This window comes from Scardinius erythrophthalmus, assembly GCF_964197995.2.
Source record: "Scardinius erythrophthalmus genome assembly, chromosome: 16".
NCBI classification, from domain to species: domain Eukaryota; kingdom Metazoa; phylum Chordata; class Actinopteri; order Cypriniformes; family Leuciscidae; genus Scardinius; species Scardinius erythrophthalmus.
In genome coordinates, this window is record NC_138236.1 from 14,009,557 (window position 1) to 14,034,064 (window position 24,508).

The 24,508-nt window shown below is 38.6% G+C and overlaps 1 protein-coding gene across 2 annotated transcripts; it reads left to right on the plus strand.

The window, feature by feature from the left end:
* The first annotated feature begins 230 nt into the window (after positions 1–230).
* On the plus strand, positions 231–24,323 carry chd4b (chromodomain helicase DNA binding protein 4b). Of its 2 annotated transcripts, none has more exons than XM_081388618.1 (40): positions 231–608; positions 1,212–1,275; positions 2,092–2,204; positions 2,647–2,916; positions 3,559–3,674; positions 3,811–4,106; positions 4,209–4,327; positions 5,006–5,126; positions 5,253–5,422; positions 5,593–5,841; positions 6,034–6,237; positions 6,714–6,925; positions 7,012–7,143; positions 7,251–7,347; positions 7,671–7,862; positions 8,306–8,506; positions 8,696–8,833; positions 9,290–9,411; positions 9,527–9,700; positions 9,961–10,102; positions 10,229–10,360; positions 10,450–10,567; positions 10,658–10,782; positions 10,896–10,988; positions 11,110–11,251; positions 14,140–14,309; positions 14,395–14,584; positions 15,350–15,436; positions 15,535–15,626; positions 15,708–15,841; positions 15,922–16,066; positions 16,171–16,327; positions 20,024–20,118; positions 20,274–20,502; positions 20,665–20,727; positions 20,809–20,973; positions 21,060–21,168; positions 21,570–21,702; positions 21,812–22,007; positions 22,885–24,323. In XM_081388618.1, exons 2-40 carry the CDS (start codon positions 1,227–1,229, stop codon positions 23,058–23,060), a joined length of 5,868 nt encoding a protein of 1,955 aa, XP_081244744.1. In that variant the 5' UTR covers positions 231–608; positions 1,212–1,226; the 3' UTR covers positions 23,061–24,323. The 2 variants fall into 2 exon arrangements, with proteins under 2 accessions (XP_081244744.1, XP_081244745.1); XM_081388619.1 differs by having other exon boundaries at positions 14,395–14,572.
* Positions 24,324–24,508: the final 185 nt, after the last annotated feature.

Genomic DNA, 24,508 nt, shown 5'->3' on the forward strand with positions numbered 1-24,508 from the left:
TTTTTGTCACTCGTGCACCAAAAACCCAGCCAGGTGGACAGACAGCCGCAGATTATTATGGTCTGTCGCCAGCGGCCTGGGGTTTCCCTGGAGACCATGTGACTGGTGTTGTTTTTTTTCTTCCCTCTCTTTTAGGAGTTGTGTTTATTATGGGATGTCAGAGCGGCCTGCTTATGACTATTATGGGATGTCAGTGAGGGCGGGAGGGGGCAGTGTCTCCATAGCAACGTGGTTGCTAAGGGGGCAGGGACTAAGAAAGGGGAAGGCAGTGTGTACTTGCTGGTACTGTGTGCGAGGGGGAGATGATTATTATGGTCTGTAGGTTGCGAGGTAACTATGCAGAGTTGAGTGAGTGTTGTAGGGAGGGGGGAGCGTGCCTAGGATTATTATGGGATGTCTCTACCCCCCCCTGATTTCTTTGTGTGTATGAGGATGTTCGCTTCTGGTCACTGACGCTGGGGAAAGGGGAGAAGAGTGGACGACGTCTCCCAAAGATTCACACCTTTTCGGAGCTTCTTTTTATTTTTCAGTGATAGGTAGTAACCTGCAGCTTTCGCGTCAGACTAAAGCTGATCATACCGCCGAGTATCTACACCTTGGACTGACCTGTAAGTCAATTCCTCCCACCCACTTCCAACCGCCTGCATTAAAAATATACATTAATATAAATTCGTGTCCCTCGATGAGCTTTTTGTCATATCAGAAAACAGAAAACAAATAAACAAATCTAAAATTACGGGTAACTTACAACTGTTAGACACCGCGTCACAAAGGGCCAAATGGTGTTTGTCGGGGGCTTCGCGACCTCCGCGTGTTATTTTCAAGGAGGAAAGTTTTTAAGAATCGAATATAATCAGAAACGAAGGCAGATAAGCGCTTTAACTCAACTCATCTAGTCGGCTGCCATTTTCCCTGGATCACTTGACTCTGTTTGCTAGCTTTGCTAACTTGATTGACAGCTAAGTTGAGGCGTCTTTCGCTCGGACCGAACGAGAAAGTTTACGAAAAAGGCCGAAATGACACGACTACGTCAAACTCTTTTTAACCCTACACGCAGTGTGATGTTGTTGTTTTATAATGCCACCATTGTTAATTGATTTTATTTTACCTTAACACCGCTAGCCTCCGCTGTCACTTGTTTCTCTCTCTGTCAACATGGGGTGCTGCTAAAAACCTGACCAAAATATTGTTGTTATTTCTATTTTATGAAGCGTCCTGACGGGGATATGTCAGGGAGTGAAGACGAGCGGGACCATTTTGGACCCATGCAAGATGGTAAGGCTTTAGCTGTCCCGAGCAGAGTCTGGACCCTCATTTAACCACATCATGTTATATAACCTCCCTAAATGAGCCCAAACATGTAAATTAACTGCTGACACCTTGACAAATGGCCATTTCTGTAAGGAGAACGCTGCTAGATTGAATGTTTATCTATTTTGCTTGAGCTGGCGAGCCACGTGTAGCTAACTGCATCATCCACCTATATAAAGCCAAATCTTTAGGTTATGATGCAGTAACGTTAGCCAGTTAGCTGCATGCAAAAGTCACATCACTTCCTGATTCACTGATCCGCAGTGAAAGCATCAGCTGTTAAAATAAAACATAAACCCTTTTTGTTACAGACTCCTTTACCTTAGTATCATAGGAGCGAAAGTGGCTTGTTTTTGTACTTGAGCGTTCGTACTGGCCGAATATTGTTTAGCATAGTGTGTCTAACCCATTTGTTTTGGTTTCCTATTCTGGCCGCCCTCGGAAATGGCGTTGGTAGCGCATCCTATCAACAGAGAGCTGAATAAATGAATGATTTCCAAAGCAAGAGCCTTTTGCCCTAGTTTCACTGCTGCTGACATATTTGGACAGTAGGTTAACATCTCGAGGCAGGAATGCACAACAATAATGTATTCTAAAGGCTTTAAACTGTTAATGGATCTAAATTAATGAGCTATATTTCAGTAAGGGTCATACAATTAGAATAAAAGTATTATATCGGTTCTGGAAGGATAGGAAGGACAGAAAATCAAAATTAAGATGATTGTTTAGCTATTATTATTATTTTATACTTGGTGTATGCTGTGTGTCTGCTTTTGACAGATGATATGGATGAACAGTTATCAGAGGCAGAGACTCCTAAATCCAAAAAGAAGAAGAAAGCAAAGAAAAGCCGTGAAAGCAGGAGCAGCAAACGACAAAAAGTCCTCAGAGAGGTTAGCAGAGCACCTCTTCAGTCGATATGTATATGTGTGTGTGTATATATACTTTTATTTAGTAAGGATGTATTAAATTAAATCAAGTCATAACATACATTTACATTGTTATTGGATAATGTGACACTGAAGTAAGATTTGCTATCACAGGAATAATTGAACTTTAAATGAAAAAAAAAAATCACTAAATTTTTTACTGTATTTTTGATCAAATAAATGCAGACTTGGTGTGCTTAAGAGACCTCTTTAAAAAAAAAAAAAAAAAAAAAAAAACATTTGAAGGGTAGTGTATGTCGGATTTCATCTCTACAGTGTCACATCAATCATAATTTTTCATTACCATAACTGTTAGACATGTTTTAGGATCAAGCATTGAACTGAAGGGTTCTTTCCTGAATATATCTGATACTGTCACCTCTCCTTGGGTGATTTCATGATCTAGGAGGTTCCTGTCAGCTCTCCTGAAGTCATGGAAGCAATCCGAATGGTAGAAGGCGAGGAAGAGGAGGAGGACAGAGTGATGCGATCTGAGAGTGAAGGGAGTGACTATGCTCCGAGCAAGAAGAAGAAAAAGAGATCCAGCTCCTCCAAGGAGAGGAAGAAGGGAGGTTCAGCGGGAGAAAAGGCTGGCGGCTCATCTGGAGGGAAAAGCAAACGTAAAGACCCAGAACCCGAGGAGGAAGATGATGATGACGATGATAATGAAGGACAGGTAAGGGGAAGCCGATGGGTAGTCTATGGGACAGGGGACAACTACAAAAAAAAAAAACCCACAGGATTCAAAAAAACTATTTGTCATGCTTTATAAAAAAAATATTATTTGTTCACATACACAGTATTGTATTTTTGTATTAGATTACTTGTGCTTTAACAATCAGTGTTACTTGTCCAATGGACATTTCTGGAAAAATCCAATGTCAAGCCTTGCCCTTTCCTTTCTACATTGTTGCCACAATAAATAGCCTACTGATTTTCAGTTTTGCTTGTAAAGTTTTCATCAGCTAATGTTATATTTTGTACTTTTTCCTTGGTACACTATCATTCAAAATGTTGGATTGTTAAGATTATTAAATGCTGTTAAAGGAGTCTCTTACTCTTATTTTTTTTTAGAAATATAATTTATTTGAAATAGAAATATTTTGTAACATTGTAAGTGTACTGTCACTTTTGATCAATGTAATGCATCCTTGCTGAGTAAGGGCATTCATTTCTTTGAAAAAATCCTACCCCAAACCTTTGAAATGATAGTGTATGTTTTTGGATAAAGGTTCAGGTCAGATGATATTATATATATGGCTACCTTTTTATGATTGCATTCTCCAGTGTCTGTCATCTGTTATCCTCTTTTCTCCAGCCCAAATCTTCCTCTCAGCTATTAGCAGACTGGGGAATGAAAGACATCGACTACACCTTCACCCAGGAGGACTACACCTCTCTCACCAATTACAAAGCTTTCAGTCAGTTTGTCAGGTAGAGCAGTTCTGCTTCTTTGACTTTCTGTTTTTGTCCCATATCTATTATCACCTCATGTAAACATCCATATAATATTCCATAGCTGTCAGGTGACTGATCTGAAATGTCTTTTTCCATTTCGTCTCTTGTTTAGACCTCTAATAGCTGCTAAGAACCCTAAGATCGCTGTGTCAAAGATGATGATGGTTTTAGGAGCTAAATGGCGGGAGTTCAGCACCAATAATCCCATGCGGGGCTCAGCGAGTGCTAACGCAGCCCTGGCAGCTGCCAACGTAGCTGCTGCAGTGGAGAGTATGGTGACCAGGGTGGATGGAGGAGGGGCGGCACCCACGGCCACGCCCACATCAACAGCAGCTCCTGCTGCACTACCCCCACCCCAGCAGCCCCCAGCGGTCCCTCTGCGGAAAGCCAAGACCAAAGAGGGCAAAGGTCAGATGAGAGATAAGTGTTTTTTTGGGGACCAAAAGTGTGTTTATTATATGTATTTTTTTAATTACTCAACTTTTTGTGTCATATGTGTATCTACTCTAGGCCCAAATGCACGTAGAAAGACCAAGTCCACTCCAAAGTCCCAGGACAAAAAATCTAAAGCGAAGAAAGTGGCTCCACTCAAGATTAAACTGGGAAATTTCAAGAGAAAGCGTTCCTCTGTATGCATCTATTCCTTATATGCTTACATATACTAGCTAATTTATACAGTACATTATTATTCATATTTATTTAATATTATTAGTTAATATATTAATATCATAGTTAATAATTATATTACAATATTTAATGATATATAATTATGTTAAATAAATGCATGTACTGCTGTTCAAAAGTTTGGGATCAGTAAGATTTCTTTTGGAAAGAAACTAATACTTTTGTTCTGCAAGGATAATTTAAATAGATCAAAAGTATAGACATTTATAATGTTACAAAAAGATTTCCATTTCAAATAAATGAATTTCTTTTGAACTTTCATCAAGGAATCCTGAGAAATATTGAACATAAATGTATTCTGGAGAAGTATTAAGCAGCTGTTTTCAACATTGATAATAATAACAAATGGTACTTGAGCAGGAACTCCATTACAGTAATACATTACAAATATATTAACAATATTCAATATATATCACAATATTATAGTTTTTACTGTGTTTTTGATCAAATGAATGCAGCCTTGGTGAGAATAAGAAACTTCTTTTAAAAAACATTGAAAAAATCTTACAAATCCCAAACTGTTGAACAATACTGCATATATATTAAATTAAACATATATTCCTTATTTTTTATGGCATCACTAACTTGTTTTGCACCCCTTCACCCATGGTTTCTTCTCTCAGAGTGGTGAGGATGATGATGGTGAGAGTGATTTTGACAGTTTCTCAGTAAGTGATGGATCTAACAGTCGGGGCAGCCGTTCCAAGAGTAAGAAGTCCAAGAGCTCCAAGAAGAAGAAGAAGGGTGAGTCAAAGAGAGCAGAAAAACTCAAATTACTCTGCTGAACACAAATGCTATATTGAACACACTTTACTAGTTTGGACACTTTCCAGCCATTTATATTTGATATAAGTCCTCCTTCTTTCATAGTGGATGAGGATGCTGATGGCTATGAGACCGATCATCAGGACTATTGTGAGGTGTGTCAGCAGGGTGGTGAGATCATTCTGTGTGACACCTGTCCGAGAGCCTATCACATGGTGTGTCTAGATCCTGACATGGAGAGAGCCCCAGAGGGCACCTGGAGCTGCCCACACTGCGTAAGTACATGCAAACATGTTCAGAATGAATGTATGTTCTTTCCTCAAGCTGCTCTGGGCTCATTGAGTAAAAATGATATTCTGTGTGTGTGCAGTAGTTCTCTACATTCCATTGATATTTAATGACTAAAGTTTCTGTTGATTATGCATTATTTATGTCTCTCTCTCAGGAGAAGGAAGGAATTCAATGGGAGGCTCGTGAGGAGAGTTCTGAGGGTGAGGAGGAGAATGATGATGGAAGGAGGGATGAAGGAGAGGTAGAAGAGGAAGACGATCACCATATGGAGTTTTGTCGGGTTTGCAAGGATGGAGGAGAGCTGCTATGCTGTGACACATGCCCCTCGTCTTACCACTTACACTGTCTTAACCCTCCCCTGCCAGACATCCCCAACGGAGAGTGGATCTGCCCACGCTGCCTGGTGAGAGAGGAATAATATAGTGTGTTAGTCCAAGTCTATCCTTTGGATTTGGTTTTCTTGAGATTTTATCTTCGTAGATGTCATTGCTGAAATATAGGATCAACATTACTGAATCCCAATTAACTTTTATTCATTTTTGCTTGTTTGTTTAATTCTACAAAACAAATATGATATAATATCTTGATTTCTCAGAGTGCTCCACTGAAAGGCAAAGTCCAGAAAGTTCTGACGTGGCGCTGGGGTGAAGCCCCTCCCCCTATGCCCGTGCCTCGGCCTTTAGACCTCCCAGCCGATGCTCCAGATCCTCCTCCTATGATTGGTCGGAAGGAGAGAGAGTTCTTTGTGAAGTGGTGCAACATGTCTTACTGGCACTGTTCTTGGGTCCAGGAACTACAGGTAATGCACAAATAAAAACACACACAAGTAGTAGGGATGCTCCAATATTAATATTCTTGCAGATATGATTAACTAATTATTTTCTTGTTTTGGCTGATATTCAATCTATACGTTTTTGTCGAAATAAATGAAAAATGAAACCCTCGATAAATAATAAATCGACGGTTTTAAATTCTAAATTACATGTAAATTATTACTGTTTTTGCATATTAACTTTAAGTGAATGTTAGATTACGGCAAGAGTAATCTAAATGTAAAAATAGAGAAAATGAGCATGCACACTGAACAAATTATTTATAATACCTCTTATAGCCGGTATGGTACCGTTATATTGTCCATCTTTGTAAGTCAAGAACATAAAAGTATTAACACTCTCTTATATGCCCAATTGCACATTAAATTGTGCATTTGTTTACATGGGCGTGTTTATTAGTAAAATCTTTCAATCAGGTATGTCTTTCTTTCTCTCGTCACAGTTGGAGCTGAACTGTCAGGTAATGTTCCGTAACTATCAGCGGAAGACAGATATGGAAGAGCCCCCCAATCTAGAGATGGGTGCTGAGGGAGATGAGGATAAGAGCTGTAAGAGGAAGAATAAAGATCCCTTCTATGCCCGTATGGAGGATCAGTATGGACGCTTTGGAGTAAAGATGGAGTGGCTCCTCATCCACCGCATATTAAATCACAGGTGAGGGTGTTCAGATGTTCGAAATCTCTTGAAGAACAACATCTGCTCAACTATTTGGACATTAATTTCTCCATTCTCTCTGGCAGTGTGGATAAGAAGAATAATGTTCACTATCTGATCAAATGGAGAGATTTACAGTATGATCAGTCAACCTGGGAGTGTGAAGACATGGACATCCCAGACTTTGAGACCTTCAAACAGCATTACTGGAACCACAGGTACATGCACACAGGACTCTGCAGCATTTCACACGCATACACCCTTCTATGAAACAATGTTGCAGTTATAATTTAATCTACATATCTTCTTTCTTTCTGTTTGTCAGGGAGTTGATGCTTGGAGAGGAGGGCAGACCAGGTAAAAAGATAAAGAAGGTCAAAGTGAGGAAGACAGAGAGGCCTCCTGCTAATCCTGTTGTGGATGTAAGGATTCTTGGAACAACTCAAATCAACTTCTGTCTACTTTATAAGATGGAATTTTTAATACTTTACACATTTAGGTCGGAGCCATGGTTTAGCACTGCAAGTTATTCAATGCAAATTCATACCATGGATTCCTTTTGTCTGTCCTGTTCCCCACTTTTTCCCCGTAATTTTCTCTCAAGTGTAACCATTAATATAATTATCAGTAAGGCCAACAATTGCACATATAGATTGTTTGAAAACATTGTTTAAAAGCCAAAGAAAATGTATTAATAGGTTTTGACTGTCAATGAACTAATATTCTTCCTGTCTCTTACTTTCAGCCCACTATAAAGTTTGATAGGCAACCGGATTATCTGGACTCTACAGGCGGCACACTTCATCCATACCAGCTGGAGGGACTGAACTGGTTGCGTTTTTCTTGGGCTCAGGGCACAGATACCATCCTGGCTGATGAGATGGGTCTTGGAAAGACTGTTCAGACTGCTGTCTTCCTCTACTCGCTCTACAAAGAGGTGTGTTTTCTTAAAAATATATAAGTACACTATCGCTCAAAGATTTTGGGTCGGTATGAAAATGTTTTTCAAAAGAAGCCTCTTGTGCTGTCCAATGCTGCATTTCTTTTAAATAAAAATGACAGTAAAAAGAGTATTATTCAAATTGAAAACACCTGTTTTCTATTTTAATATATTTTGAAATGTAATTTATTCCTGTGATGGCAAAGCTGAATTTTCAGCAGCCATTATTCCAGGCTTCAGTGTCACATACACGATCCTTCAAAAATCATTCTAATATGCTGGTTTGGTGCTTCAGAAACAATTTTCATTATTATAAAGGTTTAAAAAAAAGTTGTGCTGGTCTCTATAAATGGTCTCTAGGAAGACATGGATGTTTATCATAGAATGTATTGTAGCTTTAAAGTAAATAATGTGGTATATTTGGTAATGGTTTCTCTCAGGGTCACTCGAAGGGGCCCTTCTTGGTCAGTGCCCCGCTGTCCACTATTATTAACTGGGAGAGAGAGTTTGAGATGTGGGCCCCAGACATGTACGTGGTCACTTACGTGGGTGATAAAGACAGCAGAGCTGTCATACGAGAAAATGAATTCTCCTTTGAGGACAACGCCATCCGTGGTGGGAAAAAGGCCTCCAAAATGAAGGTATGAATCACAGAGGAAAGGAGGGGAAGAGTTGATACAATAGCTTATAATCAGAGAGAACTAGTAACCATAACCGTAAACATGTAGGTTCGTGTAAATTTTTGGCACATCTGCTGTGTGGTTTGATGATATTGCCATTGTCTTTATCTGCCTACTATGCGTGGTTCCTGAAACTCTTCATCTGTGCAGAAAGAGGCTGCTGTGAAGTTTCATGTGCTGTTGACGTCCTATGAGCTCATCACAATTGATCAAGCCATCCTGGGCTCCATTGACTGGGCTTGTCTTGTGGTAGATGAGGCCCATAGGCTGAAAAATAACCAGTCAAAGGTAAAATCCATGTGTCAGACCCCTGACACACCAAAGTATTTACTACTTAAAGGATTTGTTCATCCAAAAATTCAAATTCTGTCATCATTTACTCACCCTCATGTACTTCCAAACCTGTATGACTTTGTTTCTTTCACTAACTCAATGATTGAATTGCAGTCAATATCAGCCCACTGAGGTTATAAGTACTTATATTTGAGCTTTTTTTTTTTTTTTCATCAAAAAAACAACTACTATCGAATAAATTCAGAAGACTTGGAAAATAGTGCAACGGTCTTATGGACTACTTTTATGGTGCTTTTGCATATTCTTTGAAGAAAGTCATATGAGAGTGAATAGATGATGACAGAACTTTGATTTATGAGAGATCTATTCTTTAAATTTTATGATAAATAAGTCTTGGATGTAAAACTAACACACACACACTTTTTCTCTCCTTTTCCCTCTCTCTCTCAGTTCTTTCGTGTGTTGAATAACTATCCTCTTCAGCATAAGCTGCTGTTGACAGGCACACCTTTACAGAACAACCTGGAGGAGCTCTTCCATCTGCTCAACTTCCTCACACCTGAGAGATTCAAGTAAGTGTGTTTGTTTGTGTGTTATTGAAAAGTGAGTGCGATGATGATTTTTGTGTGCCCTCAGTTTTTTTTGTTGTTTTTACATTGTTCAGTACCAAATATGTGTGTGTTTCAGTAATCTGGAAGGCTTCCTGGAAGAGTTTGCTGACATAGCTAAAGAAGACCAAATTAAGAAACTGCACGACATGTTGGGTCCACACATGCTCAGAAGACTTAAAGCTGATGTCTTCAAACACATGCCCTCAAAAACTGAGCTCATCGTGCGTGTGGAGCTCAGCCCCATGCAGAAGTACGAGACTTGTTCAGTAATTGTCAATGAATGTTCTATTTAAGATTCTGCACATTTCTGATTTTTGCCACCTGCTGGACAACAACTGTTATTTACATCTATCATTGTACTGTATGACTGACAGTTTAATGATTCTGTTTACTCAGTCTGTCTATATAAAATATAGTTAAATGGGCCATTTAATGTCCTTTTTTTACATTTCCTGGAGGCTTTTTAAATGACAATAGCCTCTGATTCGATTTTCTGTTTTTCTGGGACAGGAAGTATTACAAGTACATCCTGACACGCAACTTTGAAGCTCTGAACACTCGTGGAGGAGGAAACCAGGTTTCTCTGCTCAATGTGGTCATGGACCTGAAGAAATGCTGTAACCACCCCTACCTTTTTCCCACAGCTGCTAATGTGAGCTTCCATTCACTCACTCTCAGCTACCATTTTACTGTAGAAATGGGGGAACTGACATCTTTTAGGTTTTAAATTAATAACAACAATACTTTTTGGGTGATCGATATGGGTCTCATTTTGCAGGAAGCCCCTAAAATGCCCAATGGCATGTATGATGGCAGTGCCCTCACAAAGGCTTCTGGGAAACTGATGCTTCTGTTTAAGATGCTGAAAAAACTGAAAGAGGGTGGACATAGAGTCCTTATATTCTCACAGGTACACACACATGCCTGAAACACACACAGATTACAAATATACTCAGAATAAAACTATATACTCTAATATACTTAAATCTACTGTTGTAGATGACAAAGATGTTGGATTTGCTGGAAGACTTCCTGGAGAACGAGGGATACAAGTATGAAAGGATAGACGGAGGGGTGACTGGAGGGATGAGACAGGAAGCCATCGATAGATTCAATGGTAAGGGGATAATGCCAGCCATAACAGCAGTTTGCTCAACATTATGGATGTTTTGTTTTGATCAAAAATGTCTATTTCCTCTCATTGCAGCTCCTGGCGCTCCTCAGTTTGTTTTCCTCCTGTCCACTAGAGCAGGGGGTTTGGGCATCAATTTGGCAACTGCCGACACTGTCATTATCTACGACTCAGACTGGAACCCGCACAATGACATTCAGGTAGAGACGATGTGAAATTCCTGATGCTAAAACTATCAAACACCTGCATCTCTGTGAGAGACGATGTGGACAAGCTCTTTCTGACACGGTCTCTCTTCTGTTGTCTTTCTCAGGCATTTAGCAGGGCTCATCGTATTGGTCAGAATAAGAAGGTCATGATCTATCGATTTGTCACTAAAGCATCTGTTGAGGAGAGAATTACACAGGTGAGATATTACAGTGGTTTGAAACTGTTTAAAACCCAGGCAAATACAAAACTATGTAGAAAATACTTCACAATCAAACACTACCCCTTGCAAAAGTCATCGCCTGATCCTTGTGTCTCAGGTGGCAAAGAAGAAGATGATGTTGACCCATCTGGTGGTGCGGCCCGGTCTGGGCTCCAAGGCTGGATCCATGTCCAAACAAGAACTGGATGACATCTTAAAGTTCGGCACAGAACAGCTTTTCAAATATGAGCTCGGAGAGGGTGAGAAAAACACTGTTTTAAGTAATTTTTCATCTTCTAAACATGACCTTGATTTGAGATCAGAAAGTGGAATAGACATTTGACAGAACAATAAAGACATTTAAATGCAGCCGAACTTTGGCTACAGTAAGTTACAGGTGTTCAGCTCGTACTTAAAGGATTAGTTCACCTCAAAATGAAAATTTCCTGACAATTTACTCACCCCAGTGCCATCCAAGATGTTCATGTCTTTCTTTCTTCACTGGAAAAGAAATTAGTTTTTTTTGAGTTTTTTTTTTAAGGGCTTTGAAGTGCTTCAAAGATAGATGACGTGAAGCGTGATCTTTCCAACGTGGCGCGTCACAGACCAGCACTAGACGAACAATTGTGGTTAAAAAGTATATACATTTTTATTTTATTTTTAGAAAATGACCGATCATTTCGCTAGATAAGACCCTATTCCTCAGCTGGGATCGTGCAGAGCCCTTTGAAACTGCATTGATTTGAACTTCAACATCTTGGTTGCCATTGAAGTCCATTGTGTGGAGAAAAATCCTGAAATGTTTTCCTAAAAAAACTTTATTTATTTTCCACTGAAGAAAGAAAGACATGTACATCTTGGATGGCATTGGGGTGAGTAAATTGTCAGGAAATTTTCATTTTGAGGTGAACTAATCCTTTAAGAGTTTATATGTGACTTGTTTTGTGGATCAGTCAGTATCGGATATGATAATAAAATCGCCAACATAAGCTGCTGTGGTGTAGATGTGAAGTTCTGCTTTCAGTAGATTATTTAGAGCTTCAAACTATACATGACCTTATTATGCTGAGCATTGATGTTAATGAGTTTCGCTCTGATGCCTCAATAGGTTAAAAATAAAATGTGTGGCAACATTTCTTTGTAATGGGCCAGGGCAAATGTTACAAGTAAACATCTGACATGGTAAATAAAATAAAATCCTACTGTTGAGCCCTGGGCTGAAATAAATTCCATCACCTGACCCAGTTACCGCTCACTTTAAATCAGTGTTGTGTTGTGTTATATTTTTATCTACCATCTCTCTCCCTCAAAATGAGTGTCAAGAAAGATTTATTAGCATGATTAAATGAGTCATCACATGAGAAATTTGCCTTGATCTTTTGACATATAAGGGGTCTTTGTACCATTAAAACATCCAGCAAGTTGCATAGCTTAAAACGTCCACCTCATTATAAACAAAGCATTTATTTAATCAAGCTCCAAAAACAGCTCGTTTTGATATTGCGGGATCTGTGACGTCACACATGCAATTACATTTGCATATGACTGCCTCCAGAGCAAGACATCGATGAATACATCATCACACCATAGGCCCCGCCCACTGGCATTCAGTCCCAGGCTGTTATTTGCCTAGGATGTGAGCATCACGTGACTCGTGTTGCATCAATAGCAAATGGAACCCATTATAATCACTGATGATGTCTACACTGTGACTGGATACAGTATACAGATGCACATTCAGTTTCTGACATACTCTATGCACTTGAGTCTGTCGACAACAGGACAAACGGACAAGTGAAAAAACGTCCGCTGTGACACGCCCAGTTTAAACAACTCGGTTGTGTCTCTGTGCAGACCTCAGAAGGATCCCAGCATCAGAAACAAGTAGATATTTATTTTAAAATACGTCGCTTATCGTGCCCGAGTATTACATGTTTGTTCGGGGCATTTTGTTTAGCAAATGATTCACAGTATAATTAATGGAGAGTTTGCAAAGAACATTTTGTTGAAAGAATAAGCAGCCAACTGAATTGGATCTGACAGAAGCTGCACCGCAAATTGTAAGTAAATGATTTCATAATGCTTTGTCTGTAAATGACAAAATTTTATATGGATAATGTTTTCAAAACACTTTACTTGCGTGGGCGTTGATACGGTTTCCAATGTAATAACGTTGGCTAATCATAATAGTAGCCATTTACTGACATGCTTCAGAATGAAGGTTGAAAATAATAGTTTTTCTTCATATTGTATATATATTTATTTATTTATTTTTGTGTGCAAAAAAACTTTAAAAAACACAAAATAAAAAAAATCCATGTCACTCATGACCCCTTTAAAGGGGTGGTATAATGCCCTTTTCACAAGATGTAAAATAATTCTTTGATGTCCCCGGAGTGTGTATGTGAAGTTTTAGCTCAAAATACAGACATATATTTTTATATAGCATGTTAAAATTGTCACTTTTTGAGGGTGAGCAAAAAAAGCACTGTTTTTGTGTCTGTCCCTTTAAATGCAAATGAGCTTCTGCTCCTGACACAGTGGGCGGAGCTTCAAGAGCTCTTGTTCTTTTCCCTCACACAGACATGCACTGAAAATGTCAAAAACTTGTAGGCTTTTATGTTCAAACCGAAGTCAGGAAGATGGAGAGACTCAAGAACAAGTGAAAACATGTAGACAACATTTTTTCAATGGTTAGTTGATGAATTTATGTAGCTTATGTGTAGTTATCTTCTAGTCACTGATTATCATATTCTGTCATGATAATCTATAAATCGTGTTCCAGGGGCGGAGTTTATGTAAATTTTAGGGTTAGTGATGTCACTAACCCAGGAGGAAGCTTGTGTAGTCCTTACCAGCCGTTTGTTGTAGTCCTTAAAAAACGATTTCTTTAGAAGCAAATATCTCTAACTTTGAGCATTTTAACTTACACACAACATTACACACTAACTAAAATTAAAGAAGTTAAATCATAATCAACCACCCCTTTAAAATACTGCCAATGCTTGTAAAGCACTTCTAGTACTAGACAATATGGAAAATAAAAAATACAACAATGGAATTAACAGGAATTAACAGGCTCGAGACAAGAAAGGGACAAAGTAAAGATTAAAATCAATTCTAAAACAAGTAAATATCTCTTATCCAGGTGACAATAAGGAGGAAGACGGCAGTGTGATCCACTATGATGACAAGGCCATTGATCGGTTGTTGGATAGAAACCAAGATGCAACAGATGACACAGAGCTGCAGAGTATGAATGAATACCTCAGCTCCTTTAAAGTGGCCCAGTATGTGGTCAAAGATGAGGAAGAGGAGGTAAGTTTGTGTGGGATTGTGACTGTCTGTGTGCGTGGTGTGTTTATGTCATATGTATCTATATCTTACGGTATTTCTTCGTCAGGAGGAGGATGTGGATAGAGAGATCATTAAGCAGGAAGAAAGTGTAGATCCTGATTACTGGGAGAAACTGTTGCGCCATCATTATGAGCAGCAGCAGGAAGATCTCGCTCGTCACTTGGGCAAAGGCAAACGGCCACGCAAACCCGTGAACTACAACGATTGCTCACAGGAGGACAGAGGTAGTAGACGGGGTACAGGCGCATTTTAAGCTTTTTTTACTACTCTTTCCCTGTATGTTCGTGAGTAGTTGCATGTGTGTTGTATGGATGATGAACTTGTGTGATTTTAGGTCTGGTAGCTAAATTTTTGTGTTGTGTAATATCTGTAAATCCTTTCCAATGAAAATAATGTTTCATGTTTAAAATAATTCCTTTATTTTTTATAAATTATTATATTTATGGTTTATTAATTTTTATAATTTTGGGTGGTTGTTGTTTGGATGTACACTACCAGTCAAAAGTATGGACACACTTACCCATTCTTTATTAATAACTTATTTTAGCATTTTAGAATAATATCGAAGTCATCAAAACTATAAAATGAAAATATGGGAATTATGTTGTATGTGCTAAAAATGTTTAACAAAACAAAACTTACATATGATGAAAAAAATGAGTAATTTTCTTTTTTTTATTATGGAAACAGTTTTATTTACAAAATCTTGTAATTTATGCATAATGAATCAATTTGATGTTGTTTTTAATGATAATGAATTGAATTATATATGTATATAAACAAAATATAATACTAAATTATAGCATTTAGGCATAAGCCTTTGGACTGAATTTGTTTCTTGCCATCTTAAAAACCTTAATCTAGTAGTGTGTCCAAACGTTTGACCTTTTTGTTGTAGATGTCAGCATGATTTTGTTTTTTGTCCCCTCTAATTAAATATTTTCTTGCCAAGAGAACTCAAGTGCTCAATAAAATATTGCCCCACCCATTTGTGTCCTCAGACTGGCAGGATGATCAGTCTGATAACCAATCAGATTACTCTGTGGCTTCAGAGGAGGGTGATGAGGACTTCGATGAGCGGTCTGAAGGTAAAGAATGAAATTAAACCATCTTTATCTGAATAAGCAGTTATTATACAGATATATATTTGTATTGACATAGTCCTATTTTTTGTGTGTGTTTGCAGCTAACTCCCGAAGACCAAGTCGCAAAGGCTTGAGGAATGATAAAGACAAACCACTGCCCCCCCTACTGGCCAGAGTGGGAGGAAACATTGAGGTACAACTTCACTTACCTTTCAATTGTTTCAACTATTCCCTCCACACACTCAGTTATACTTAACCTCTCTCTCCTCATTAGGTGTTGGGCTTCAATGCTCGACAAAGGAAGGCCTTCCTGAATGCAGTGATGCGTTATGGGATGCCTCCCCAGGATGCCTTCACCACCCAGTGGCTCGTTAGAGACCTGCGAGGCAAATCAGAGAAGGAGTTCAAGTGAGTCTGACATTCCTTCCAGAGGATTTCTTGTCATTTATTTTAGCTTCATTTACTTGAGCACTCTCTCTGTTTTTTAGGGCATACGTGTCCCTCTTTATGCGTCACCTGTGTGAGCCAGGCGCCGACGGGGCAGAAACATTTGCTGATGGCGTTCCACGGGAAGGATTATCACGACAACACGTTCTCACACGCATAGGTGTGATGTCACTGATCCGCAAGAAGGTGTGTGAAGTTATGATCGCTAGTGCTTTAGTGGTAAATAGAAAGCTATTTGATTCTGTGAATGACAGTGCCGTTATGTGATTGACTGTTTTAAACTCCAACAGGTGCAGGAGTTTGAGCATGTCAATGGTCAGTGGTCAATGCCCTGGATGAAGGAACAGGAGGAAAGCAAAAGAGCGGCGGCCATTGCAGCGGGAGAAGATCCAAAAACACCCTCTACAGGGACGCCTGCAGATACCCAGCCAAACACACCAGCAACAGGTACACACACGCATATCAGTGTTGTTATTGTTAACTAAAACTATTTAAAAATTAATTGAAATAAAGCTGTGATATAATAAAATAAAATATAAATATTGATGAAAAACTGTTTGCCTTGTTGTTACCTTGTTGGTTCCTTGACAAATAACTGAAATGAATTTAAGTTGAAGTACTAAAATGACAAAAAAATTAATTTAAATTAAAAAAACTAATAAAAAATGTCAAAAGCTCTGGCATAGCACAATTACTAATATTAAAACAATTAAAATAGAAGCTAATTCAAAATATTAATAAATACTGTAATAGTATTCATACATACAATGAATTGAATACACCTCATCTATAATGATGTTTTTAAATTCTGTATTAAAGTCTCTATTATGATATTTTAAAGGCTCCTAATTTTGTTTTGGAGTCTCCTACAACAGGTTTACATGTATAAAAGGTCAAAAAACATTTCATTTTCTCATAATATAGTTGCACATCACCACATCATCTAATTCCTCACCATCAGCATTAACAAGTGAATGTCCATCAACAAACCGGTGTATTTTTCGAATTTATTGCACTGCACATGCAGGAACTGTATCAACTAACGTGAATGAATGATGTAACAAATATTTGTAAAACAAATCTTGCTCAATCTTTTTCATTACTCAAAGTAGTAAGTACTACAGACAATCTGCATTAATAGACACAGTTTTAGGTAATAGTGGCCCACAGCTGATTTGCAGAAGTATTTCAGTAAGACTGTAAAATGCAGCTTGAGGGCTGGTCAAGTTGTTCGCTGGCGGTCAACAACAACATAGGCAGGCATTATGCAAATGTATTTTCTAGTGACGTAGAACCGTCACGCAGTAGGATATGAAATACAAATGACTCGTAAAGGCGGTTCAGAGTCGATTCTTTCTTTTGGGAGACAATAACTTTACTTATCATGCACTTTTGACTTTCACAAACAGCTATATTACACACTCCATGAAAGGGAATGTTCTAAAATTCAAACCATTTTTTTATGGGACATGAAGTCAAAAACATCTAGTAAATATCATGTCCTTTTATTATGGGTATAACGGATCATAGTTGATCCCTGCGGACCAGGCCCTACGGTTCGAAACGCGTGATTTATGATTAATGTGATTAATTTCAAAATGTTACCATCATAAGAGTGAAAGTTTTTAATTTGCACGTGCTTATAAGTCTTGTCAGTTTAAACATTTAAATGATTTTAAACCATTCAAGCGTAAGAATAAGGGATTATTCACTCAATTTGCTTCCCACGCACTATTTTCTGTGCACACACCATGAGCCGCATTTCAGATTGAGTTCTTGAGTTGTCTTTCGCGTCTCCTTATGCGTCTCCTTATACTTGAATGGACAAATACAGACAAAATTATATCAAAATTACCATCTCGGTAAGTATTGTAGTGAACAGTTATGTCACAGTTACATCTCAAGTGAACATAAAGAGGTGAGAAAGAAATCGGATGTGTATCATTATATTGGATCTGTGCATAAGTGTCAGCAGCCTATAAATACCTCCTTCTGTCTGTGTCATTAATGTTAATAATAAAAAAACAGCTTTAATAAAGATGAATCTATATTTAAAGGTGCACTGTGTAATATTTAGGAGGATCTGTTGACAGAAATGCAATATCATTTACATAACTATGTTTTTAGTAGTGTATAAAGACCTTTCATAATGAACCGTTATGTTTTTATTACCTTAGAATGAGCAGTTTCTAACTACATACACGACGGGTCCCCTTACACGTTAAGTCGCCATTTTGCACCGTCATGTTTCTACAGTTGCCCTAAATGGACAAAAGTGTTTCGTCACTATGTTGTTCTTCGTACAAAGAAACTAGCTAAAGTCAGCGAATAAAACACTGACACAATGATGAACAAGTAACAATAATATTCGAAATAACATTTCGTTTTATTGAGTAGTTAAACATAATTTCTTACTTCACCGCAACTTATGTTGGTTGCAATTCGCAACCTCACCACTAGATGTCGCTAAAAATCACACACTGCACCTTTAATTTATACTGCGAACACTCTGCAGTGTAGCCTGACAAGCCAAACCCACATCAAGATGTTGGGTCTGGGAACACACCATTGGCATGGCTCAATCTGAGGGGCGCGATAAACGGTTGTCTTTCAAATTCCCTCTGCACGCAATAGGATAGTGCTACAACCAACCAGAGCAATGAAGATTCGAAAAACCGCTGTTCGCCAGCAGCAGCAGCCATCTTCTTTGTTTTCAAGTAGCTGGGAATTCACGTGGAACCGTTGCAACTCTGCCGTCATTATGTTAAGCTCGCCCACTGACTCTATACACGATGTGATTGGCCTGATTAGAGTTTGGTTTTTCCAGCTCGCAAGCCAATGGAGAGTTGCTAGACGACCCTGGCTGCAAATTACATTTGCTGCCGCTAGGATGCCGTTTGGATTTCTAGGCTATCTGCAGTGTTCTTTTACATTCAGTTATTCCTTTACTGTACCTGAATACTAGCCTGGGTGCCAGCCTGAACGCCGCCCACAACATTTTTTGGTCGGGAAGTTCAGTCTGGACTCGATCCGTTGAGGAGTAATTATGCTTGGCTCCCAGAAGGCTGAGCCAATCAAATTGCCAGGGCGGGGCTTTAATCGATGATGGACAGATGATCTGCTGTTACGTAATCACCCACGTCATAAAGAGCGCTTGGGTTGAATTCGTTTACAACAAAGATGACTGCCGCTGGAGAATTGAGATTTTACGAGTTCACACTTACAAATAAGTCATTTAGAATAAATGCATATTTGGCGTACTGTCCGAGGAGAGGCTCCGGGCTCGGTATTCGGCCCGAACCCAAAGTAGCCTACTCCCCCCGTATTCCGGGCTGTGGAAGAACAAGCCGAGAGTGAGTGGAGGGATGCTGAAAACTGTCAAGGAATGTTAGGTGAGTTGACAGAGTTAAAATAATATATGCTTCCTCTCATGCTGATAGTGTAGACGGTAATTGTTTGATGACAAGTTGATTGGATTGATCATTTAAATGTGCTCCTCTCGAACTTTGTTTATAAAACATCATGTGTAGATTCCGCCATCGCGTCTGTTATAGAAGATATCGACAGCGCATTCATTTTAAAAGAGGAACACAGAGAACTGCGATCAAGGCATTTGTCGATCGGAAACATGAATGAAGAACATACGTCACTTACTCCGTTGCTCTGATTGGTTGTAGGTCTATCCAATTGAGTGCAGAGGCATTTTCCTTCCTGGTTCGTTTGAAACACACCCTATAATCAAAGCTCAATGGAGCAGTATCAGACTCACATTCTGACTAGAATCTGAGTATGACGACGTCAGGCTACCTGAATACTACTGTTAGACCTTACTTTATTTGTATTATCTAAGCTTGTACTTGTTCTTATTTCATTCCTAACTGTTCATTTGTCTTGAATAACATTTTAACTTTATTAGTTGGGGTAGTAGTTTTTCCTTTGGTATAAACTGCTCTTTAAGTAATAATTGTTGTCTACCAAAAGTCATGTGGTCCAGTGAACATGAAAAAAAAAAAAAACAGCTAATTTTTAGATCATTTGACCTTTTTATGACAAGTTGGAAGTTGAAATGAGAAGTAAGATTTGTCCAGCATCTCTGTGCAGCTAATCGTTACTCATTAATCTGACTCTCTTTTATCCAAACAGAAGACCTTTCCAAAGGCGAAGACGTAAAAGAGCTGGAGGAGAAGATGGAGGGGGATGGAGAGAAGGAGACGAAAGGGCTCAGACAGGAGGATGAGGTACTTGTTATTTACAGTCTCACTTTTTCACTTCATCTTCCCGTTTCTGTTCTTTGTATTTTTAAACACTTTCCTTTTGTAAACACCTGACTGTCTCACTTTGTCTTTCTTCATGTCACCAACTGTCATTCTCACGTTCCTTCTTTTTTTCTCAGATTATTGAGATTCCTGATGAAGGTGAGAAATCCTCCAGTCCAGCAAAGAAAGAAGAAAAAAAGGAAAGGGAGAGAGAGGCCACCTCACCATCAGCAGAAAAGGATGGAGAAAATGAAAAGGATGGAGAGAAAGAGGAGAAGTCCACTGAATCGAAGAAAAACTCGTCTTCAGATGTCAAAGCTGAAAGTTCAGATGCCACAAGCAGTGTAGATGCATCCAAAACCAAAGGTGAAGAGCTGAGCACTACCTAACATTTAAATATTTATTTTCGATTAGATTAGACATTCATTTGTCCTATGATTAAAATCTGATTTAATATCCACTTTCATTCCATGAAAACTCTAGTAAAGGTCCCATGAGTAGCATTAATACTTTCTTACTCCATTGCAGAAGAATCTTCTGAAGAGAAAACAGAGAAAATGGACACCAGCCCAGCAAGAGATGAGAAGAAAGGTACTTACTAACACAAATAACACACCTTTATACCACACATAACTGTTACAATCAATAATGTCTCTTTCTCTCTTCAACCAGAGCCAAAAGACGAGAAAGACAGAGTGAAGTCAGAGGACTCCGCTAAGCTGCAAAACGGAGAGAACACCAAAGAGACAAGTGGAGGAGGGGATGGAGTGAGTGAGGAGAAGAAGAAAGCAGTGAAGCAGAGGTTCATGTTTAACATCGCTGACGGAGGTTTCACAGGTACACTGGGAATTTACTGTGTGTGTGTGTATATGTGTATGTGCTGGTGAATTTTGAATCAATGATCTCTCTGTTTCTCTCTCCAGAGCTTCACTCTCTCTGGCAGAATGAAGAGAGAGCCGCCACGGTCACCAAGAAGACTTACGAGATCTGGCATCGTCGCCACGACTACTGGCTGCTGGCTGGTATCATACAGTATCCTTGACATATTAACGTCATTTTATTGATCATTTTGGTAGTCACTGTCTTTTTAGTACCGATACACCAATAAATTTGCTTGTATCACTGAAAGGAATGTCTTTTAGTGTACTTTATTGTTCTTTTTTATTGTTTGTATTATTCAAAAATGTACCACCAATCAGAAGTTATATTTATTATGACCATTATCTGTAAATGACAGTGTCATACTATCCAGTAGTCATTAAAACAATAAAACAATTTCCAGGAATTATGTAGTGGCCAAGAAATGTCAAATGAATCAAAACTATCCTCTACTAAAAATCAAGTAGAAACTTGTTACGTTTAACTGCTGTTATAATTTTATAGATTCCTGTTCCTAATTTTATAGATTATGTCCTTAATCTCTGTACCATCAGCCACGGCTATGCTCGCTGGCAGGATGTGCAGAATGACCCGAGGTTCGCCATACTCAACGAGCCCTTTAAGGGAGAGATGAGCCGAGGAAACTTCCTTGAGATTAAAAACAAGTTCCTTGCTCGCAGGTTTAAGGTTAGAGATGCACAGAAACTACAAAACTTATTCTCACTGGCTTCATTGTTTTCCTAGAGCTAAATTAGTTGGCTGTTCTTTCAACTGCATCATTAATGTCTGTGTTTAGCTGTTGGAACAAGCTCTGGTGATTGAGGAGCAGCTCAGACGTGCTGCATATCTAAACATGACAGAGGACCCCTCTCACCCCTCCATGGCACTCAACACACGCTTCAGTGAGGTGGAGTGTCTGGCGGAGTCACACCAGCACCTCAGTAAAGAGTCCATGTCAGGAAACAAGCCTGCTAATGCAGTTCTACACAAAGGTACAACAACTCACATAACTCTGTACAGCACATCATAAATACAAAATAGCTATTATTATAACGAGCAGTCAGGGAAAAGGGATTTACATTACAAAAATTATTACTATTTATTTCACATTTGATTCTGGATCTTTTAACAAAAGTTGATTATCACATTTTTAGTGAATTGTTAGTCCAAATCTGAATATGAATTAATTAATTAAGCAAATTAAATGAAAATCAGAATTAAAAAATGTATTTAAATGTGAATCCAAATCAAATATGAATCTAAATCTAATTAAGTTTAAATCCAAATCAAATATGAATCCAGATCAGTCAGATTTAAATTGAATTTGAATACAAATGTAATTAAATTTAAAATCTAATCGAATATTAATCTAAATCAAATTTAATTTGAATCTAAATCCAGTAAGATTTAAATTGAATCCTAGTCTAATTGAATTTGAATTAAATCTATTTAAATTTGAATCTAAATCAAATATGAATCTAAATCTGTTTGAATATCAATCCTAATCAAATATGATTCTAAATCAGTGTTATAAAAATACATTTGAATTTGAAATCAAGTCAAATTGTGAGGTGCTCAAAGGCTACCAGTCCTAATTATTATACAAATCTTCGTACAGCTACTTTCACAGCTTAACACTGTTTCTAACACAGCACTGCTCAAATCCACAAAAATTCACACTTATTTTCTCAATATAGCTTTACAGACCACATTTGGCTTGATTATTACATCCTGTAGCTTTATTGATGCACGTAGGCAAAAATGTTGCGACTGATGAATTTAATTCCTTAAAATGTTCAAATAAATGGAGACGTGTTCAAAAATCTCCACCATTCTTTCACCATTCTCAATCACCATTCTTTCTGTCAGTTCTCAAACAACTGGAGGAGCTGCTCAGCGACATGAAGGCAGATGTCACCCGGCTCCCAGCAACCATCGCTCGAATACCGCCCGTTGCTGTGCGGCTGCAGATGTCAGAAAGAAGCATCCTTAGCAGGCTGGCCAGCCGAGGACCGGAGGTCACACAGACGCAGGCGCCACGCTGATGACCCCTGGATAAATTTTTCACCCATACCTCTCATAAGTCACGATGAGGAATCATCTCACATACACTTGGGTCAGGTGATCAGATCCGTTGTAAATATCTGAAATGAGTTCAAGCTGCCCACACTAGTTTGGACTGAAGGAGAGTGGAGTGGTTCCTATATCTAACACACTGTGGTTCCCTAACATTTCCTGTTAAATTCAATTTAGAGGCATTCCACCCCCTCCATTTAAAAATCCTCTGAACACACACCTACTGACCTGAGAGATGTGTACGTATGTTAGAATACACAGCACCCAAATTATTCTCCAATAGAAATCCAGTTCAGGTTTTTCAGGTCACCTGATCTGCACTGTAGTAGTCAATGCAGGGCATGGTTGAAGAGCTGGTATGGATTTCTGCTTTGTGTGGAATGGATCTTTGCAGTGGGGACTCTTTCCTCCTCAGGTGTGTATTATGTTGTAATTCACACTAGTTCAATCACTGTTTTTTGTGCATTTCCACAAGCTTGAATTTCAAATGCCCGTTTAAACCCTTAAACATCTGGTTTCCAACCAGATACAACCTAAAATCATGTGGTCTCCATCTTGTCCTTCTGTAAGTACTGTCAGGCAGCAGTTGGAAACCGAGTGAAAGGTTTATGCTGATGTACACACAGACCCTGTCCCAAATGCCACCATGTGACATCCTCCGACGAGTTCACATTTTGGTGACTTAATGCCAGATAGACTGTCAGGTAATAGTCCACTGATGCAGGCTTTTCAAACGTATGAACACATAAGCACTCTTCTGAAATCTTGGGAACTTCACAGATGCATTTTGGACAGGGCCACAACTCTTATGAGGCCATCAAATGACCTTTCATTCCTTTAGAATTAAAAAAATATATAAATATAGTATATATTATAAACATTTTTTTTTCCCATTATGAAAACTGCTGCTTTAAGAAGTCAAGTTCCATGTTCACTATTGTTTAGTAATCAATTCTGTGCTTGTTAAAATAAATCCACCTTAATTCCCCATTCTCTCTCCTGATTGCTCCCTGAATAATGTAATAAGAGAGTACGCCACGGTTTCTTTTTCCTAAAAGAGAAGACAAAATCCCCCTAGCACAGGTGAAAAAATGCAGCTGTTTATTTAACGTCTAATTTTACACTTTCAGGAGTTTTGAATATCTCACTTTGTAATTATCGTTGTTGCCCTGTTATTGTTATTATGTCTTCTGTTTGTTTGTTTTTTCAGACCTGCAATAAAAAGGTAACTTAAGCGTGCTGTGTTGTCTCTTTATTAAGGAGTAGCTTGCCAAGTTTTTTTTATACATGCTACATTTTTTTTTTTTTTAGGAAATATGTAGAAAATATTCAGTCTCCTCTACGCACCAGTTCGTAAGACGTATAGAAACGTACGCATCACGGAACTGACCATGTGTGCAGGTATTTTTTATTCCAA

Excerpts from the sequence above, each read along its gene's own strand:
- chd4b (XM_081388618.1), top strand. The coding sequence starts at position 1,227 with ATGTCAGGGAGTGAAGACGAGCGGGACCATTTTGGACCCATGCAAGAT. Across the intron at positions 20,503-20,664 it reads AGATGCATCCAAAACCAAAG|AAGAATCTTCTGAAGAGAAA; the intron begins GTGAAGAGCTGA and ends ACTCCATTGCAG. Across the intron at positions 20,728-20,808 it reads AGCAAGAGATGAGAAGAAAG|AGCCAAAAGACGAGAAAGAC; the intron begins GTACTTACTAAC and ends CTCTTCAACCAG.